Source organism: Numenius arquata, chromosome 2 (assembly GCF_964106895.1).
Source record: "Numenius arquata chromosome 2, bNumArq3.hap1.1, whole genome shotgun sequence".
NCBI lineage: Eukaryota > Metazoa > Chordata > Aves > Charadriiformes > Scolopacidae > Numenius > Numenius arquata.
In genome coordinates, this window is record NC_133577.1 from 17,302,902 (window position 1) to 17,324,469 (window position 21,568).

At 39.9% G+C, this 21,568-nt stretch overlaps 1 protein-coding gene across 9 annotated transcripts in view; it reads left to right on the forward strand.

Annotated features, from left to right (window-relative positions):
- The first annotated feature begins 2,429 nt into the window (after positions 1 to 2,429).
- Positions 2,430 to 21,568, forward strand: part of QKI (QKI, KH domain containing RNA binding) — a 166,796-nt gene continuing 147,657 nt past the window's right edge. For all 9 annotated transcript variants that reach the window (XM_074144454.1, XM_074144453.1, XM_074144457.1 and 6 more), the window contains exon 1: positions 2,430 to 2,792. In XM_074144454.1, coding sequence (XP_074000555.1) covers positions 2,651 to 2,792 — 142 coding nt within the window. In that variant the 5' untranslated portion in view covers positions 2,430 to 2,650. The remainder of the gene's footprint in view (positions 2,793 to 21,568) is intronic.

The following is a 21,568-nucleotide window of genomic DNA, read 5'->3' on the forward strand; positions in this document are numbered from 1 at the left end:
ATCCATAGCCATACTGCAGTGTGCCTTGGGCATGCTATCGATGGACTAAGGTTCTATATGAAAAAAATGGTTTGTAACATTGCTAGTCTTTCTTTGTCAACAAAGATAGTAATTTCTTGCTGTATATACATTTTTAACATGATGGAAGCAATAAATCTGACTTATCTTACACAAGCCATTAATTTTTACGTAATGTAAACAAAACCCTGAAATGAAATAAATCTCTCATGTCCAAATAATGAATTCTACATGTTTAAATGTGAAAAAAAAAAAATCAATTAACACTAGAAGGAATGCAATAATCCAAGGCATTTTTTCTGTTACGAGAATTACACTTTCTCTACATTTTTGTCAGTGCACATCTTTCAGGAAAAGTAGAATAACACCGCTTGAAAATACCCAGTAAAATTAAGCACCTGTCAAGACGACAACATGTCTGTGCTGCGTTTTAGTTTTGGAAGTATTGTTCATTGTAATTAGTTTTTACAGTTTTTTCAAATACTATGCAGTATGTATGAAAACAGACTTGAATTTTTACAGACCTGTATGCAATATCTAGACTTTATACCCAGTCCTATTAAAAATGACTGTTTTCAAGCAATCTAAATGAAGCACGAGGCTATTTTTTATCTAGTTTCATAACATAAGCACTACCAAGACACTGAAAATTGCAGCAAAGCTTTCTGACGACCTCCTAAATAATAAAAACCAAGTAAGAGCACCGAGTAGCTGCGTGGGGAAGGAGGAATACGTACAAGCAACCGCGTCGCGCTGCTTTGCCTCTGCGGCTGCAGTGGATGGAGCAGGTTAATTTTGTTTCTGGCTGCCGGGTACTGCTGCTCCCATCACGTCTCCCATCTAGACCTGCCAAACAAGCCGCGGCTGATACCAAAGCACTGCGCTGCCCTGTAACCAAAAAAAAAAAAAATAAAATAAAAAAAAAAATGCCTTTAGCCGCCTGCCGGTGCGGCTTGGGCAGGAAGGCAGCGCCGCAGCCGGGACCCACCGGTGGCGCCGCGGCGGGAGGGCCGCCCGGCTGGGGCACGGCGCTAGACGGCGGCCGCCGTCACTCCAGGGTCGGGCGTGCGGAAGGGGCATGCGTACGGCCGGGCCGCCACCGCCTCCAGCGGCGGCAGGACCCCCGGCCCGCTCCGCGCCCCTCCGAGACCGACGGCGGCCGTTAAACGACTCCCGGGCTCACGCCGCCTGCCAACGGCCGGGGAGGGAGGACGGAAACAAGAGCAGCTCCCACCACCCCAGCTTCTCCGCGCCCCCCCGCGGGGCTGGCTACAGGGGAGCAGCCCCGGAGCCTCACTCTCCTCCTGCCCCCGCCGCTGCTTTACCGATTAGAAATCGCTCCTCGCGCCGCTCCGCCAACCGCACCGCCCACTGGCGCATGCGCCGCCGCGGCGGCGCCAGCAACTGCCCCCCCCCTCCGCCGCCGCCGCCGCCGCCGCGCGCGACCTCGGCGGCGGCGCTGCTGTAAAGGGCGGGCGCACGCGCGCCTCGGCGGGGCTCTCCCCGCCCCCCCGACGGCGCACGTGACCCGGCCCCGCCCCGCGCCCCCGCCCCCCGCGCGCGCGGAATCGCTGAAGCGACACGACTTTGTTTAGAAGAGTTCCGTGCGCGCGCGTGCTTCCGCGGGGCGGGAGGCGCGCGGGGGCCTGCCCGCGCGCAGACGCTCGGAGGGGGCGTGGTCGGGGCAGCCGCCGCCGCCCCGGGCCCCCCAACGCCGGGAGGGGACAGGGAGCGACAGCGGGGTCCGCCAAGCGGCGCTGCCGCCCCCGCCGCCGAGCAACAGCTTCCCCGCCCCTGGGCCCGCCCCCTCCCGGGCATCTCCCCGCCCCCGCCCGGCCCTGCCCCCTCCCCTCCTCCTGCCGCCGCTGCTGCTGCCGCTGCCAGCGCAGCCTGAACTGAAGCGAACTCCGGAGCGAACTGAGGAGAAGTGAGGAGGCGGCGGGGCTGAGACTCACCAGCCACAGGCAGCAGCGGCGGCGGGAGGGCGGGCGGGCGGGCGGGAGGCGGAGAGGAGGACACGCCAGGCGCAGCGGCAACAACAGCGGCGGCAACAACAGCGGAGAGACACCGGCGGCGGCTCCTCGGAAGCGGCAGTCGCGCCAGCAGCGCCCGCCCGCCCCGCTCGTCCCCTCCCTCCCTCCCTCCCTCCCCCGCCGCGGAGACAGGGGGCAGCGCCGAGAGGAGAAGCCGGGCTCGGCGTGTGTGTGTGCGCACGGGAGGAGGAGGAGGAGGAGGAGGAGGGGGGGACACACCGAGGACTGCGCCGGCCGAGGGCGCACGGAGCAGGGGAGCGGCGGCACCGAGAGGCGGCGGCGGCGGCGGGTCCTTGTGCCCGGGGAGGAGGGCGCAGCCCGCAGGGGGGTTTCTACCGAGTTTCCTCTTTTTTTTTTTTTTTTTTTTTTTTTGTGTGTGTGTTCCCGGCCCCTCGGACTCGGCGGTGGGGCTGCGTTTGCCTCCGGATTTGAATCCTCCTCCTTCTCCTCCTTCCTCGGGGAAGCTCCCCTCCCCGCCCCCTCCCCTCCCCCACCGCCCGCCCGCCCGCCCGGATCCAGCCGGGCGCCCCGTGCCGCCGTCGCCTTGCTCGGCGGAGCTGCTGCGGGCGCTCGCCGTCCTCCTGCGCGGGCTGTGGAATATGGTTGGGGAAATGGAAACCAAGGAGAAGCCGAAGCCGAGCCCCGATTACCTGATGCAGCTGATGAACGACAAGAAGCTGATGAGCAGCCTCCCCAACTTCTGCGGGATCTTCAACCACCTCGAGAGGCTGCTGGACGAAGGTAAAAGCGCCCGCCCGGCCGCCCCCCTCCCCCGCTCCGCCGCCCTGCCCTGCCTCCCCCCCCCACCCCACCCCCGCCTTCCCCGGGGCCTCCGCGCCGCTCCCGGGATCCCGCTCGGCCCCCTCGCCCCAGCCCCGGCCGGGCGGCGGGGGGAGCGCGGGGCCTGTTTTGGCTCTCCCCGCTGTTCTCCGCACGGCTCCCGGCCCCCGGCTGGAGAGCCGAAAACAAAGGGGAAGTGCGGGCTCTCTTCGCCCTGGCCGCTGCCGTGCGGTGCCGGGGGGGCTCGGTGAGCGGGCGGGCGGGGGAAGGGGCAGCCCCGGCCGCACAGCTCCCCGCTCTCCCCAGGGTTGGCTTGTTTTTATTTCCCCCTTTATTTTTTCTCTTTTTCCCTTCCCCGCACCGTCTCCGGAACCCGGGGGAAGGGTAACCACCGCACGGAGGGGAGGGAGCGAGGAGAGGAGCTCAGGAATGCGCTCTGGGGGAAGGCAGGGAGGAGGGGAAGGGCTGGTTGGCGGCGCGGCGGCGGGGAGAGGGGTCCGGTGCGGCCGCCTCCGGGCAGCGCTCCTCGGCCCGGCCCGGCCGGAGGGCCCCGGGCGGAGGGAGGGGGGAAGGAGGCGGGGGGGAGAGCAGGGTTGGGAGGGTGTTTGGTTTCGAGATTTGGCTGTTCTGGAAGCTGCTTGAACTTGAATGACTAAGACGGAGGGGGCTGAGCTCTTTCTTCGGCCTCCAGCTCTACCCCACCCCAAACTGGCCACAAACTAATTACAATTTTCCTATATCGCACGGGAAGCGAACAAATTCTTCTTTCAGCTATTCTTACCTTTTAAAGAAACTAACTTGAAAGACTCTTACGTGTGACTTTAGTGAAGGAAAAAAAAAAAATATTACGAAATTGCCTCGTCTGCTCCTGCCAAATGTTCGCTGCTGCCCCCTGCCCCGGGGGGGCGAGGGGCTGCTCCTGTGGGTTGACACACACACCTCCCCTTTTTTTTTTCCTAAATAGCTTCCTTTAAGGTTGCGTTTTTACAAATAAATAATCTCATTTTGGAAAGAAAGAGAAAAAAAGTACGCTGGGAAGTTCATGCGTCCCATATGTCTTTCCACTACACTTGCAGACCCACTGTGTTAAAAACAACGCAATACGCTTGCTCTTAGTATTTTAAATTTGCATTATGCTTCAGTTCTCAGATTTGCTTTTCTTGTTAAAAGCATTTCCTTTATTACCACCTTAAACGTAGGCTTTCTGGAGAGTTAGAGACCTGTTTGTTCAAGCGTATTTGGTAGCTTTGTAGAATATAATAAAATCATGAATTGTTTATACAGTTTCAACTTCTTGAGATTCTTAGCATGAAATACTGAGTTTCGAGATTTCGAGTTAGGATTCTTGTTTGTGGACGTGTTTCTTCTCGCTAAAAGAAGTTTGGGAAGTTGTTGACCTCGGAAGATGAAAGAGCTGGTTATATTTGGTAGAACAATTCCCCGCCCTCTCCCAAGACTGTAAAAATGAGATAGTGACTGTAGTACAACAAAAAATAGTATATCGAAAAAATGCTACCTTCTGAAATAAATGATAGAGGAGTAAAAAAAAAAAACAAAAAACAAACAACCCAGTGAAGAATACTGAAAGATGCACTGTGGGAAGTGATATAATGGGAGATTCTATTTTTATTTTTAAGACTTTTTGTGAAGTTTGAATTTATATTGGAGCAGATACGGATGTGAGAAATAAAACTATTTAAAACTTACGTTCTTGGTCACCACAGCAAACAACCTCTTCAGAATAGTTAGATTAACAGTAAACATCAAGAAGAAAGTTGACTGAGAAGACTCCCTTTTTCCCTTTTAGCACAAATGAGCCTTCCAGAGGCTTGATGCCAGATTTGAAAATTACTGAATCTCTTCAAGTTAATGTATTTGGCCAGAGGAGGCCTGAAACCTTTAGAGAGAAAGAAAAACATTTCCCCGTACGAAAAGGACACTGAAGAAGGAATATCTGAAATCCTTACGTATTTTGATTTTTTTTTTAAATGTTGAAAGCTCTGGAAGTCTGTTCTGTGAAATACTGGAGTTCCAAAATGAGGGCTGTGAGACTCTTGCTGAAAAAGTTTAAGGATTGTGTTGCAGCTGTTATTCTTCACACTCTTCTTTAAAAGAAAAATAAAAAAAATGCAACCCGTGTTTCTAAATAGTCTCAGGAAGAAATCTGCTATCCCTTTAAGCTTTTCTGCTTTTCCTGTTTACGTTGGCATTTGGATGGAAGTATTGTGGAGGCAGAAAACTTTTTGGAATGTTGAAAAAAATGTTTCATGCAAATCTAGTAAATTGCTTCAAGACTTCAAAATTTGAACACTAAGGGGCGCCAGTTATTTTTTTTCTGAGGCTTGAGACTGGCCTCTTAACACCAGTACTGACTTGAGTAGTGGAATTAACAAATTTATTAAAAGATACCAAAGAATGACAAAATACTGAAGAATTGGTATATGTATCTATATTTGTATGAATTTACATATATTGTATTCTTACACACAGTATTATGTAGGTGGGATAGTCAATATCGGTTAACAGTTGAGAAGTTGGAACAACTGTTGTTCTATAAAACACCTCTTCTGGTTACCGAAGGGGCACCGTGTTAAATATCTTGAACTATATGCTACTGACATCCTCTAGAAGGGTTTAGCAATAGCAAACTATACGTTTGCTAGAAAAGTCTGCGAGATTTAGAATGCTTACTTAAAAGTATACTGTTTAATAGTTTCATCGGTTGTTTCATGGCATCTTTGAGAATACCGAATATTAGGGGCTGGTGTGTGTACGTATAGATTGATACATATAATCTAAAAATTAAGTAAGGGTATTCATGTTCCCTCTCTGTACCCTCTCCCCCCACAGTTTGGTTTGCTGAGTCTAGTTTGTTGTTTTGTGCTTTAGGTAGTTGGGTTTTTTTGTTTGCATGTTTACATTCTTTTTTTTTTTTTTTTTTTTAGTTACTGTACAGCCTTTTTCCTGAAGGTTTTGTTTATGCTTTAGAAGAATAATATTACAATCAGCTTTTGTCTTTTTGTCTTTTATTTTTTGCTGGTCAAATTGAAGAAATAAAGTCACAACCTGAAGAATTCAAATAAATAAAACTTGGGATTGCTTTCTCTACTGGAATGTTAGGGTTTTTCTTTATTTATTTTTACATGCCAGTATTTAAAAACAAAACTCAAATGGGCTTGTGTTGTGATTACTTCTTGTAATTGTACGCAAGGAGAGATAGAGATTGACCTGTCGGTTTATATGAACAGTACATCTAACCTGGTTAGGTTTCAGAACATACATCTATGTTTTTGGCCCATTTCTGCGCTGTGTGTATTATCCAAAACAGATTTTCCTTTCTGAACTCCATCCTAGTATTTGATCTTTGAAAATTTATAAATTTATTGCTTAACTTAGTCTCTGCCTTATGGCATTTGGTTTTGAAGATCAGCTTAAATGTGAGAGGTATATGGGAGGAAACATTTTTTTTCTTTTAAAGAGCTACTTCATAATAAAATACGAAAGTCACAGTTTCGTTTAGGTTACAGATATTTTTGCATATGTGTGCTTTCAACTTCTTATGTGTAAATAAGGCTTTTGTGGACTAACAAGGATGTTTAAAATGCACATCATAATAACTAGGAAGCTGGATTGTTTTTATCAGACTAGTGCAAACCTGTGGGAAGAGAGAGCTCTTCCTGAATGTGGAATAGGCTGTATTTCCTGTAATTGTTTGCACCATCAAATGTGACCTGATTTTTTTTTTGCACTTTAGCTTCTCAGATACTAACTTTTATGATTCTAACCTAGACTGTTTTTTCTGACAACTCGTATATTTTAGTGGTCCCCTTTGTGGAAAATGACTAAAGTTGTACCTTCTTGCACTAATTTTTTTTTTTTTAATAAATTGAACATTTCGAACTCTGTAATTGCACTCTGACCTGTTGAAATTAACGAGGTACTTTGGTCTTATTCTTTAAGCAGATTGTGAAAAAATATACCTAAACTATTAATTGAGATCTGAGTAGTGTAATTTTTATATTTGCTTTTTGTTTTCTTGAACCTGTAAGTGGTCAGAACGTTGTACCTGATGGGAATGTATACAGACCAAACCTGTGTCTGAACTTTTTTTTTAACAAGGTATTGACACAGACTTTATCAGGAGTTCATTTTTTCTCTGTAAATGATACCTCAAAAACTTTGGGTTTCCTGTCAAACTTGTGTTGAAGGTGACTTAAAAGTGCATCTACCTTTAAACGTAAATTAAACCGTGCATCTAGCTTTTGGGGATAAATCTAATTTTGTGTCAAATAGGCTGCCTGTTTCTGACTAGCAGTTAGAGCAAAGCTAGCTGTAAAAACATCTAGGTAGGGATTAAGGAAGATGTTTTTTTCTTGGATGTTGCTCTCTGTTCACTGTACTCACTGGGAAAAGTGATTTGAACTTGCAGAGCCCAGTGCCCAAAACTGCAGTTCTTTTGTCAGTCTCATTGTCTTAACCGTAATGTCTGCATGAGTTAGGACTGAAGAAATGTGTTCTGGTATTGTAAATAAGTTCTTCCTGAGAAGTTACCTGGTTACTTTTATACATGACCTTACTGTTTGTGATGATGTAAATGTAGCCTGGGCTTAGCTAGGGTGTTGCTGACTTGTCAGATTTGATGAAGGGGCATTGGCCACATTAGCGTGTCTGGTTTTCAGTTGTATCGGATCTTGCAATAAGAACTCATAGTTTCATTGCAAACTGTGCCTCTTAATGCAAAGTTAAGAGATGAATATTCTTTAGGATAAAGGCCTTATGTTCGCTGTTTGCCCGGAGAGTCTCAGACTAATTTTTAAACTTTGAGTTGTAATACTAAAATTGTACAAAACAGCATGCAACAAGAGCACTGAGTGTTGTTTATGTGCTGTTTATCAGTACTGCTCTTTTGAATTTGGTTCTTTAATCATCTCTAAATCTTAAGATAATGGTCTGAGGTGTTCTTCTGATTTATGATTGTCTTGTAATTACGAGGTTATAAAGCTTCTGGAACTTGTGTGTCCAGAAACGTCATAAGGGTTGTTCTGAGGTGTGGTGGTTTGGTTTCCTTTTTTTTTTTTTTTTTTTTTTTTTTTTTTTTTGGGTAATTCCTTGGCAGCCTCTTACAACATCAAAACAAAAGGTCCATTGCACTTCAGAAAAAGTTTATTTTGTTTTAGCTTGGGGAAAAATTGCAAAAAATCTGCCCCTCCCTCCCCCTCCCCCCTAGCAGTTGAGTTCTTTTTTAAAACAAGTTATTTTTGGAACTGTATCTGCAACATTTATAGGATTGCAGTCACCTGGCGTGTAACTTACAAAGATGGGTGTTGTTTTAACTGATTAAAAATTTGAAGTTAGTAGAGCAGTTATTTTAAGCTCATGTTTTGAAGGCAGTTTGTTCACTGTTGCTTACCAATAATTGATTATTAAAATGTCTGTTATCAGAGTTGTTTTTTTTTTTTTTAAGTAAGAGTGACTGTGCTAGACTTAGTTCTGTACAAGAGCTGCTATCTTGTTTGTCTCTAAATTGGGAGAGACCTGTTTGAATTTTTTATAATTTTTGTTTAGTGTTACTTGTTCCTTGATGTTGGAATAGAGTTGCATTTTCCTCATCAGAAATTGTACGCAATAGTTTCCAAAGTAATATAAATACATAAAAAATCTCCTGCTACAGTTAGAAACAACTGACCATGCGCCAATTAGATTAGGGAGTGGCACATGATGCTTTCATAGCACACAGAGGAAAAACTGAAGGTATATTGGTTAATATTATAGTAAAGTGGGGAAGAGAAAGAAAACAACCACTAGCAACTGAGAAACACTTAAAGACAGCACTTAAAATGTCTTAATTATGAAAATGAAGTTTACGTGCATCAAAAGAGAAAAGGTCAAGTCAGAAAAAGTTGGTGTTCGGTCAGTGCTGTGCGTGCGAGGAGAAGGCTGGGCACAAAGTGAATGGTTACTTTTGTAGTTGAGTAACTTTTTTTGACCAGATTATCTGTTTCAGTCCTTAAATTAGAGCTTTCTTCCTCTGAGTGCACTAAACAATGCCAAATCAGGAACGGGATACTTAAAATTATTTGAACTTTGTAGACTTCGGTAGAAAAGTGAGTACATTTGAATTGTCTTAAATTGCTGTCTGTAACCTTAAAATGCTGTCCTTTTTGGAGAATGCATCCTGATACAGATATCCTATTAATTAGGTGTATTATTAGATGTTGGTTTGGTATATATTCTGTCACTGACAGGGTAAGACCTGTGTTAACGTTAATTATCAGACCATCCTGACAGCTCAGGCTGATTGAAGTACAGCAGGAGTCTGCCATGGAGACGGGTGGTTTATATTTGACTGCTTATACGGAATGTGGGGGGGCGGGAGAGGGGGGAGACAGGGAAATGCCTTGCCAGGAAAGCTGTGAGGTAGTGAAGTGCCCTCACTCACTGACCCTTGTATTTATTGAAACGTATCTCACAATTTCTCATTGGGGCTGTGTGGATTTTTCTGTACCAATTTTAATCGAAATGGGTATTATGAAAGTCTTCTCTTGATTTTGACATTTTATAGAAATTTAATAAGCCAGCGCTGGGAAAACAAGTAGGAACAGTAAAACCACCAGTGTTTTTAATGTCATTATGCTTAATGCAGTTGGTTAGGTCAGTAGAAGTACCATGTAAGATAGATCTGGGTCTTTGTAGCAGGGAGGGTCTAGGTCTGCGAAGGACATTGGAGCTGTTTGAATCCTGAAACGGATGATAGGTGCAATGTTTATAATCTGAATAAAAGCCCTTTGCCTTGGTGAGACAAAGAGTTGGGTTGCTGAAAGTTAAGCAACATTACATTTCTACTTTTGACTTGAGAAAATATCCCGTGTTACTTGACACAGTGCAATTAAAGTAATTTCTGGGTTTGGGTTTCTTTTGGTTGTTTTTCTTGGAAATGTTTAATAGAAGTTGAATTAGTTTTTAATAGCAGAGCTTAGATTTTTTGAGGCAGTTTATGCTTTAATGAGCAAAGCAACCATGACAACTTTAAAGAGAAATAATATCCAGCTTCATTAGCAGAGCTGCCCCTCCATGGTGTTATTCTTGTTTCCAAGAGAAGGGTGTCTGTTGCAGGTTAGTGGGGTGTCTGAGAACGATGACAAGACGGTGCAAGTTAAAGTGCTTCTATTTGGGCAGTTGTGTTACTAATCCGCAGTTGTGTAGGTCCAGTACTAGAAGTGGCAGATTTTTTGGTACTCTGCAGTTATTTTAGCAAGTGTTAGTCTTCTCAATGAGTGTGGCAACACAGGTTCTTTTTATTATATTCCCATGGTTTAAAATATTGAGCAAAAATTGAAAAAAATATTTTCAATTACTTTTCATTTGAGAATTGATTTTTATACTGGTGTCAATAGTAAATTTTGCTTCTCAGCTTATTGCAAAAAAGGATTCTCTTGAAGGGAAATGGCAATAGGTTTTCTATTAATGGGTTTTCTTTTCGCCTTTTTGGTGGCATATAGTTGATTGAATAGCACGCTGGAATTCAATTTTTCTGAATCAGTTTTCAAAATATTTTTGACTGTTTTGCAGCTGAATACTTGTATTTTACTCCATACTGTTGTGGGTTAGGGAAGATTTTCTGTGTTTCCAGCACAGGGTGTACCAGAGCAGTGTTTTGATACTGTGTAACCTCATCAAAATGCTCTGGGTAGTTCCCCGGGTGGGAAGGTCCTCAAGATACCCCTTTTAAGGCAAACCATGAAGCAATTTGTGTGACAACTGAACTGACAGCCGAGCATATTAATGGTGGGGCAGTTAACGCTTTTAATCATATATAACCCTATAAATGTTTATACTTCTTTAAGACTTGATTTGAAAAGGAAAAAAAAATGCCAGCATGACAAACAAAATCTTGTTGCTTCGCTGGGAAGTTACGTTGACGTAGTTCTGAGGGGTAATGCATCAAAACGGCTGCTGATGTCAGAGCAGAGACAGGGAGAGAGAATACAGTATTTTATACCTTTATCTGGTGGATCAGTTTCTGGCTTAAAAGGTCAGCTGATATTCTGGACGGGTCGGGCAGTTTTTGAGTTAGTTTTTGTCTGGAGGTGGCTTTCTTTTCAGGCAGATGAAAGCTGTGATCGAACTCGCCATATGTGATCTCAGAGTAGTTGTGTTGGCACAGTGGCTGAGGTGGCTTGATATCGAAGATACAGAGCAGAGCCTTGGGGAGAGAAGCACGTTTGCTTAAACATTTTACTTTAAAGTCTGAAACTCCTAGTTGATGTCAGCTGATTGTGCATCTGGTCCATTCAGAATTTTAAGAACGTGACTGTTCTCAGGCTAGCTGACACTAGGTGGAAGCCAGACTTTCCTGAATTCTTTAAATCCTTCAGCTGTTGAAATAATGAACCTTATTGTTTTGTCTAATTCGGATTAAAGAACTGTTTTAGAAATCTCTGTAACCATTAATTGGTCAGTGTGTCCTATCCTAACTGCAATATATTTTCTTCAATACTGTCTAGGAGATGGAATACGCCTCAAATCTTAAAAAATAAGCCACAGATCCATCTAGCATAAGCATTAATAAAAACTTAATGTTCTGGTTCATATATTTAAATGGCAACTCAACTAAAACATTCAGCTGATGTTGCATAGTGCTTTCATTTATTTATCAGACTTTGAAGCAGTAGCAAATTGGTTAATATTCTTCTTAATGTGGCTTAATCTAATAACCTGCAAATAATTACATCAAAAGTTAATGCATAATTTTCAATTTTTAGATGCAGAGCAAGCCGAGTACACTTCTGTTTACTGTGGCATATCTTCAGTTTCTCTGCAGGAATGGTGAGCAGGGGAACAGAAGGAAGAAGTCTGTGACCTGGTGCTGTTTGGTTTTGAGCAGTGTTGCTCATCTGTGCATACTGCTTTTAGGGAGTTTCAGTTTGTCTCATTTTGAAGGGGCACGAGCTGTGCCCCTGCAGAAAAAATTAACCCGGGACGTTTTTTCAGAAGTCGTCAAACTGATGTCATCTCTCCCTCCCCCCCCTAAACTAACTTTGCCTAAATACTCCATATGTAATGTATTGACAAGCATGTTCTCTAACAGTTGGTTTGTGTGTTAAAGTTGAAGGTTAAAATGCTGTAATAGGCTCAGCTGTCTTGTTTAAAGTATGTTGTTTTTACTGTGAAGATTGTCTGCGCAGCGAGAAAATGGTGCATGTTAGATGATGGTAGGGACAAGTTGTTGGTAGTTCTTAAGTATCTTAAGCTTAAGTATCGTATCATCTATAAAGATAAGCATAGTCGGAGAGGCCCATATGTGGTCAGTTTACGAGGGAATTACTACTACTTTAAAGCACTTAAGGCTTTTATGGAGATCTGATACTGACTCTGAATCAACCTGAAGCAAGATTCCTTATATGGATTCTTTTGTTCCCACTTTTCACATAGTTCTGTCAACTTTGTGCACAATTGGTAAACAGACTTGAACGAAATCAGGGCATAGATGATACAGCAGGGATCAGAAATGAATTCTAACCAAGATTCTATCAGGAAGACTGATTATATGTGTATTAAAACATCTTGAGAGGAAGAATGATACTTTAGAATCTCTCTTTTGGGTATGAAATTAGTGACTGTAATTGCTTTTAGAAGGGAAGTATATTTAGCTGTTGTAATATGGTTCCAGAGATTTGAGTCTTATATTTTGAAATTTCTTGCAGTGTTTTTGTGTTCTTTCTCTGTGGATAGATTTTCTTTCTGTGACAAGACTAACATAATCCTTTGGGAAAAAATCTGGAGCAAACATTATCTAAGGATCAAATCCACCTCCAGAGAAACTGGAAAAGAAGTACAACTGACTTTCTTGAGAAAAGCTTATTAAGCTTATGGGCTTCAAAGAACTTTTTTTTTTTTTTTTTTTTTTGAGACCTGTGGCATTTAAGAAATATACTGATATTTTGAGGAGCGGGAAGGGGAAAAACTTCCCTATATCAACTTAATATGGGGTTAATTGAGGTTAATTTCTATATGAATCAAAGTACTTCCAATTTCTAATAATTTGGGTGTGGCTTCCAGGGAAGCAAGAAATTGTGCAGAAGCTCTGTTTCTGGGTAATGGGGTACATAAACCTAGTGCCTATTGATTTAGTAACTGTATTTTATTCGTAACTATTCATGAAGAAGCTTGTTGGTTCCAAATGGGAGGTTTAATGCACATTGAGGGCACTTGGTAGTGCCGAGTTTTAATACTGTTAAGTGTGTTCAGAAAGGTATTCTTGCGTCAGCCTCAGATTAACATAGGATGAATAACAGAGCAATTCATCAACCAGGCAGCTCTGAAGAGTGTCAGCAAGAAAGCTGACTATGATGAATTGGAGAGAAATGGATGCTGCGGTAGATAGCCACTACAGCTAACGCTGGAGTGTTGAGGGATGGCAGTTGGTATTTAGGTGTACGCTGGGTAATTAAGTGAGGAGGGACTGCACTCCTTTGCTTGGCTGGGTAGAAAAGAAACATGTCCCTTCTACAATTCAAGAAGGTTACTAAATTCAACAGCTTAAAATGAGAGGTGGACAACTGGTTTGTACTTTGTTGAAAAAGGTTTGCATCAATCTTTAGGACTGATAAATGTGAGTTATGTTTTGAAGACAGACTCCTGAACTTCCCTTGATATTTGCAATCGCAGTAACCTTATTTGGCAGTAAAAATTTGGATAAGTTAACTTTGAGGCAGATTTAGTTTATTCTGAACTTAATTTTGCTTCAGGTTTTGCGCTAACCTTTCTTAGATCTCACAGCTTTCAGTTAGTTCCATTTACTTCAGTTACTGGTTGCTTTCAGTTTTAAATTTATTTTTTTTCAAGGATAAAGAAAGTAATTGTGAATTTGATGGGGTTAAACCAGAAGTAAAATTGCCTTTGTTTTTTTGCTTTTATCAATGTGATAACATAAATAAAGGGTTTTTGTCATTTGCACGGGTCTTTTTCTAATCCCATTTAACATGGTTTGTGCTAGAATTGTTTTGACCATTATTATATCAAATTGTTGAACGCGTGGTACATGGAGAACAGTTTAAAGTAATAACATTCACGTTCTTTACTTTGTGAGCACTGTTTGTGTGGATTTTCTTCTGACTGTTTAATTACTGTAGCTAAGCTGTAGGTAGCTAAACCTACATGTGCAGCCTACAGAGTATATATAGGCTTTGTCAGCCCTGAGCAGAATTCAATACTGAAATCAGTATTGAAACCAAGTATTTCAGTATGTCATATAGTAGTCATAACTAGTATAGTATAATGGTATGTTATAGTATAAATTCCTACACATATCAAATTACATTTGTAGTTCATTTTTCTCTTCTGGAATAAGCAACTTGGCTGGTGAAAGTTTTGAGTGATTGTTAATAACTAAAATGTGTTTCTGAACAATCAGAAGGATATTGTGCCCTCTGTTTTTTCAAACTATTATTGTGCGCTCTTAGTGAGAAATTTTAGATACAAAGGTAAGATACTACTAAAGTGCTAACATTTAAGGAGCTTTTTTCCTAATCTAGTTATGGATTAGTAGTTTCTTGTAGTATGTAATACATACAGTTGAAACACAGCTTATGATTCTATGAACGTTTTATTTCTTTTTTGTTTCTTCCTATTTTTTGCTTGGAAGGCAAAGGAATGAATATTGCTAGTAATGAAACCTGGATAATTTCCAGGCTGTTAAGCTAATTAATGAAACTTAATGCCACAAATATGGATGCAAATACTATGCACCTATCAATATTGGTATAATGAAAAAATTAACTCAGAGGGCATAGTACATTTTAAGAACATATTACAGTATAAGTAGTTACAAAATTGTATTATATGGTGATCTTAAAACTGTTAAATTAATCAAATCATTATATAAAAGGAGCAGAAAAATCAGAACGTTTTCTTGAAGTATGTACATTTTAAACTGAGTTGTGTTTCCACTCAGAAAATGTTTACGATTTACAAAAATAATATAAAAAGTTAGCCTTCAAACATTATGAGGTTATACGCCACACTTGATTTAGGAAAGGAGAAAAAAGCTGAGATATAAAGATGTCAGTAACTGTTGTAGTGTGAGGTCCAAGTAGCTTGTCATCTGGTTTGGATCATCTGTTTGGCAGAATATTTTCTTAGGCTAAGAGAGATGGAGATACTTTATACTGAAGTTAATGTTTGTACAATCTAATCAAGGTTTCCTCTAAGTGTACTGTCTTTTTCCAACTTAATCTATACTATTTTTCCTCATGCTTGTCACACTGAGATACTCTAGCCACTCCTTGTCCTAACCTTTTCTGACATAGCAAAGAATTACAAAGCAGGCGTATTTCATTTTGCAGCACCATCAGTGAAACTGTGCAGTCACTTGCACAAAAAATAACATCAAAGAGATTTTTTTTTCCGTAAACCGAACTTTAAGGGTTTATACTTTGCTATTGAGTGAAAACAAAGTAGTGTTTGATATGAGACCTCTGAGACCACGTTCTCTCTGAAGTAGACAGCATCTTTTTTGTTTGCAAAGTTAATGGAGCTAAGTGAAAAGCAATATGAGTTACCAGAGTGGTGTTTTTCAATCTATGATTTGCAGACCCACTGCATATGAAGAATTGCTGAAGATAAAGAAAAAGGAAGTCTTCTGTTGGGAGATTTAAACAGGCTACACTGAGCCTTCACCTCTTTTGGGAACTTTTTGTTAGTCTATAAGTGGAAAAAGTTGAAGACCACAGATTTAAAGGCATTTTCATTATAGCAGTTGTCCTTGTCATTTTGAATTTTGAAACAAGAAACTTCAAGGAGATCATGAAAAAAAAATTGCATTGACCATTATGTAAATTGAAATTTATTTCACCTGTCTGCATTTATTCTTTTCTTAGGACTTCCTGCTATTACATATTTACTGAACTAGTGAGTATGATGATGTTTCAGTAGTTAGCTGGCTTTAAAGGCATCTCTAGCTTTCAATTTTAATGCTAGTAAAATAGTCACACTATTGTCATTCATGAGCAATGATATTAAAGCAAGTTCCAGATGCTCAAGTACCTTTAGCAGTAAAAATTTCTGGAATATTCCGCCCCCCCCCCCCCCCCGATGGACAGCTCTGTGAGCTGATAGGACCTGTTGTTTGGTGTTAGTGATAAATGAACTGGAAAAAAAAAAAAAAAAAAAGAAGAAAAAAAAGAATAAAAAGAATGTCACTTATAACATTGTTTAATACCTAGTAGTCCAAGTGTGGATCCTGTCTATGTAGTAAATCTGTTCTTTAAATCAATCCTGAATATAAAGTCTTAATTTATAACGTCCTTTCTTGTCTATTTAACAGATAGATAGAATTAGTGTAATTCAAATCTATATTGTTTTAGAAACTTATAAAATTGTGTTAAAAAAATAGCGTGTGATTTGTAGTTAACATTCAGTTTAAATAGTGGATGCTTAATTTGTATGGTGGGTTGCATTTTTTTGACTTGTTAGTTTGTTCCTAAAAGGGGCTGTTATTAAACTCACTGGAATTTGTCAGCTAAAGAGAAAATTGATGACTCTGTAGCTACTTACTCTGTAAAAATTTACATTATCTTCAACATTTTGATTCTATAGCAGAGATCTTGGCTCCCAGATTGGTAAAATAAATATTAGTTTTGCTTTAGTATTTTCTGTCTGTTTCTACCTTCTGTGTATATAGACTCGGATACACTCTCCTCTTCCTCTCCCTCCCCTTTCCTTTCTCTTGGAGTACTGGTACTAGTTAATACTTCTCTCGTATAGTAGTAGGAAGAGGTTGCCTAGTTACGAATGTTGTCTATATGGACAGGATTTAATATGATTAGAAATCATGTTTTTTCTGATGTAACTAGAGGTTTTACATGAGATTGCTATAGTTGTAAAGCCAAAGGGGGGAGGAAGTCTGCTGTTTCAGGCTTTGCATATCTTACAGTTTTTAACGTACTTTGGTTAACTGAAATGTTCTCTTTATGAATGAAAAACATGTTCATTTAGCTTAAAAACTCAGAATTATAAATTTTTACTTTTAAGTATTTTTCTTAAAAATAAAACTCTAGTTTTAATAATAAGTGTAATATAATTGTATTTTGAATTTTGACAGCAAAAATTAAATTCATATTTTGTTTTTAAAAATGTATTATTCTTAAATACAATAGTGAAATTTACTTACGGAACGTGGTAGATATCATCATCATATAAACTCAAATACAGAATTTTTTTAGTGCTGATTGTTGCCTGTCTTCTGGTATCTATTGGTGTCATGTAGAGCACTTTCCTCTATAGTAAACCACATTTTGGTTAATTCTACAGGTTTTGACAAAGCAGTAATCCTTCTCTTATTGTGGTTTCAGTTAGAAAAGCTCCAATCTCAGTTTTTGCTGTAATGGCAAGAGGTAAACACTGATGCTGCATTATCTTATCTAGTTGATAATTTCATCTAATAGTCCCGGAACTTGATGTGCCAATTGTTAAATGCACTGGGCTGTGAAATAATCGGAACTTCAGCTTGCAAATACCAAGCTATTGTTTTCAATAAAGTTGAGTTGAAATCAGCTTTCTGTGCTGCATTGCAGTGGAAACCAATTAATTACAGTGTGACAAGATGCCATTTTTTATTGCCAAAAGAAAGTTTCTAGCATTATTCTGCAATATGAAAAAATGTTTGGAAGTTTTGGTTGAAATTTAAGTTAATTTTATAGACAAATAGGCTAAAGAGCCTTTGATTGTTTAACTTTGATATGTAGAGTTCATGTTTATGAAATGGCTTCTCACATGATTTCTCTACTTTACACTGCTGTTAATGCCGTGTAATGCGTCCTTTTGGTTAGTCATTGAGGTCTAGGTGGTATTTCCATTGTATTTCATGTGACCCATCTGATATGGTGCAAAACATCTCAGTTGTGCAAGACTTAATAATTTCTGATACGTGCCCATGATTTACTTAGTTTTTTAACTTCTATCAGTTAAACATCAGAGATTTATGGTTTAATAGGTCTTTCGTATGTTTTAAAAAGGCATGTGGAATTGACCAACATTACTATTTCCAATGTTATTATCATCATTATGTCAGCTTTGTATGAGATACTGGTTGCTTATCTGATAATAAAGTATTTTTTTCAAAAATGGTGTGAGAGAAATGCACCTTTAGAAATGTAGCAGTAGTTAATACAACTGAGTAATACTTAAATAAGGTAATGTGAAATTAAGTCATACTGTGCATATAGATTGGTTACCTCTACTACCATTTGATTACCTTTCAGTGTGACTAATTTCACGTGCTAAAATGACGTTCTTGTGCTTTTTTATTAGAATACTAAGGGCTTAATATTTTTAATTGCTGATTGCATATTATCTTTTATTGTTTTACTGTAATTTAAGTCTTTTATGCAATGAAACGCAAACCAATACAAATTTAACTCCCATGCTTCATAAAGACTTGGCATGTGGCCTTTAGTTAGCTCTTACTCCTGTTGGTAGCTATAACTTTGCTGCTCTGTGTTTCCAATAGTATGTTTTTGGTTTTAAGTACAAATTTTATATTACATCCTACTTAGCTCAGGTAGCGCTTAAAAAAAGAAGCAAAATGAAGATAGGGCATTTCTTTTGATCCTTAGCAGAGGAGGACATTAAAACATGTAGCGTAGTTTGCTTGAATTGTATTTGCTTCTATGACTTCCATATCAAGAGAAAGTCAATATTTGTTATTTTTTTTTCCTGAGTACTTTTCAGGCTTGCCCAAAAACTTTTAAGGAAAAGTAGGTCATGTTGAGGTGGGAAAAATCAGTGGAAATTTGAAAACAAAAGTTTTCAGGAAAGAAAGGGACACTTAATATGAAGAGCAAATATATGTAAAAAAAAATCCTGTATAGTGCTTACTAAAAAATACAAAAGTTTTAAAACAATTTCATGTATTTTAGTAAGGAGTGCAAGGTGTATGTGAAGGTGTAGTTAGCATGAGGACTGATTTTTATTCTCAGAAATGTTTTGATTAATGCAAGTAAACAAGTTTTAATGTTGATGTACTTGTTTTTAAACTGTTGACTTGTATAAATACTGAATGTAGGAGGTAGTGGTGACTTTTACTGAAAAAGTTGAACTAAAGGTACCACCTGTGAGGAACTTCCTCTGAGGTATGTCCACTGCTAGGGCTTTTTCATGTGAGTGATAGGTCCTTGCATTACATTGGAGACGCTAATGTCTGAATGGATGTGATGGCTGCCTCAGAATGATGCTGCTGTTAGCAGTGAAAAATGTCTTCCTTACGATTCTTGTGCAGCAGGCCGTGGAGTGCAGCACATTTTTATAATAAAGGTGATGAATTTAATCGCAAACTGGCAGCCAAATGGAAATTGCAGACCTTGATACTGGGAGAAAATTGCCTATAAAGCAACTCCTGAGAGAGCAGGCTTTAAATTTATCCACCCATTTCGACATTGAGGAGAACATAGGAATTGCAGGGTATTTTGCTTGGCCTGTTTAGTTCAGATGGATGACACTTCAGTCTACCTTTATTTAAGAACTAGATAGTGTTGTGTTGTTCGGTGTTGGTTGTTGGGGTTTTTTTGGTTTTGTTTTTTGTTTTTTTTTTTATACATAAAAAAATTGACCTTGCTGCTTAAACTTTACATGGTAAGGCTTTTGGAAAAATCTGTTCCTTTATTAGCTTGAAATTTGCTCCTGTTATAAAGTAGGACCTAATATGCATAATTAATTGAAACTTATAAAGTGCTTCACAGATTTCCCCTTAATGTCAGGTTTAACCCTAATGTGATTTGAGATTTAAAGAAAGCATATCCATGTATTTGAAGGCTGTTTGCAGCATTACACTGACATGAGAAGCAGTGCCATAAATGATTTAACTGGTCCCGCTGGAAGTAGGATACTTTCTATAATAGTATGTAACATAGTTTGATAGACGCACAGCATTTTTCAAAGTTGTTGGTACTGATACATTTCAGCAAATTATCCTCTTAGTCTCTTATTTTTAGTAGTGCCAAATGCTCATGTTCTTCCTATATGATTACTAGGAACTGATTTTACAAATAAGATTCCCATATATGGTAAGCACTGTATTAAAAAAAGAAGACAAAACATTCTTCATGGTGCTTACTTAGGTGCTTATCATCTGCTCATAGAAATAATTGCAAATAAATTAGTTTAGAAATATATACTCTTATTGGACACTTAACTGAATGTCCTCACTGCCAACGCTTTTGGACTGCTCTTTTGGGTGCTTATCATTCAGGCAGAATTAAGAATGAATAGTGTTGGATTTTGTCATTGTTATTAAGGTGAAGAGAATAGAAACTCTTAATGGCAAAACATTAAGTGTGGCGTTTGGAACAATCTGTAATGATACTCTTTCAAATATTTAATTGGCCCAATTTCTCTCTTAAATGAAGTCAGAAGTATAGTCTGTACTAGAATTCTTCTCTTAATTATATGATTCCTAAGGCAAAACTCCCAAAGGTAAAATATGGCCTGATATCTGGGCCAACATGAAGAATCTTCTTAGCCAAGTATATGAAACAGGAGCTACTCATTTCTTGCTCTTGATTTAACTTGGTTCTGCCCCTTAGAAAATCAAACCTGTTACCAATCCTGATAGGTGGTGGTGGTTGTTATTATTATGAATATTTTTTTTTTAATTTTTTTTTTTTGGTGGTGAAGTAAAGCTTCCTGAGAGGTTGTACCCTTTATTACCAGAAGACAGAAGGATTTTTTTAAGTAGTTGTGTGGTGAAAACAGTTAAGCCTCTTTCTGGAAGTTGTTTGAAGTCTACCACACCATTTCCGTAGTTAATGAGTAGCTCATCCATATTCCTTCACTTGTAGCAAAATAAAATGAATGGTTGACAAGTTCCTGAATGTGTTTCACTGTTTTGGATTATTTCTACTTTTCTATAGAAAATATTGAATAGAATTTCTATAGCATATATTTTCTATATAAATTTCTATATTATTTTCTGGTCACAGGAAAACCACGGCCTCACTTCCTTGAGAAATGTGCAGTAGCATTTATAATGTTGTTTTACTTTATGTTAACTTTCTGAGACTGCAGTAGATTGAAACAAACACGTTAACTGGACTTCTGTGCTTTGTTGTAAGAAGGGCCAACTTTTCCTTAGAATTCTTATTATGCTGCAGGTAGGCAGGTTCGGATGTTTACAGACATCCAGAGTTGGCTGGTATAACTTTCACTCCTAAGCTTTTTGTTGCCTGTAAGCGGTTCAGAGGCACCCATTCAATTAGGAAAGACCAAGTACAGGTCTTGGGTAGAGTTAAGACTGGAAAGTGTATGCCGAGTTAACAGAAAAAGAGATTATGTCCAGTCTGTCTACAGCAAAATAACTGTAGGACCTGGCTGTTTGGTTTTTATTTTTAAATTACTGGAAAACCTTGGAGACAAATTATGGAAGATGGTTTTGAACTAATTTAGTAGCTTGATGATGCAAAAAGGAGGTTCTTATTTGGGAAGGGGTCCCTGTTACTTCCTTTCTGTTCATTGTGGCGTTCAGTGGATTCTTCGGTGATCTGTTTCAGCTCAGTAACCTGGAAGAAAGATAATCAAGCAAAAGAAGAGAAAACGTATGAGTAGTCTTTTGCTCGACTAGTGAATTGAATTGGCTTACTAAGGCAGAGGTGGCGTGAGAGATGTTAAGGAACTATGCAGCTGTGAGTGTGAAGACAGACAGTGATGACTTCATTTTTCAGCAGCAGTGTGCTGTTAAGTTTAGT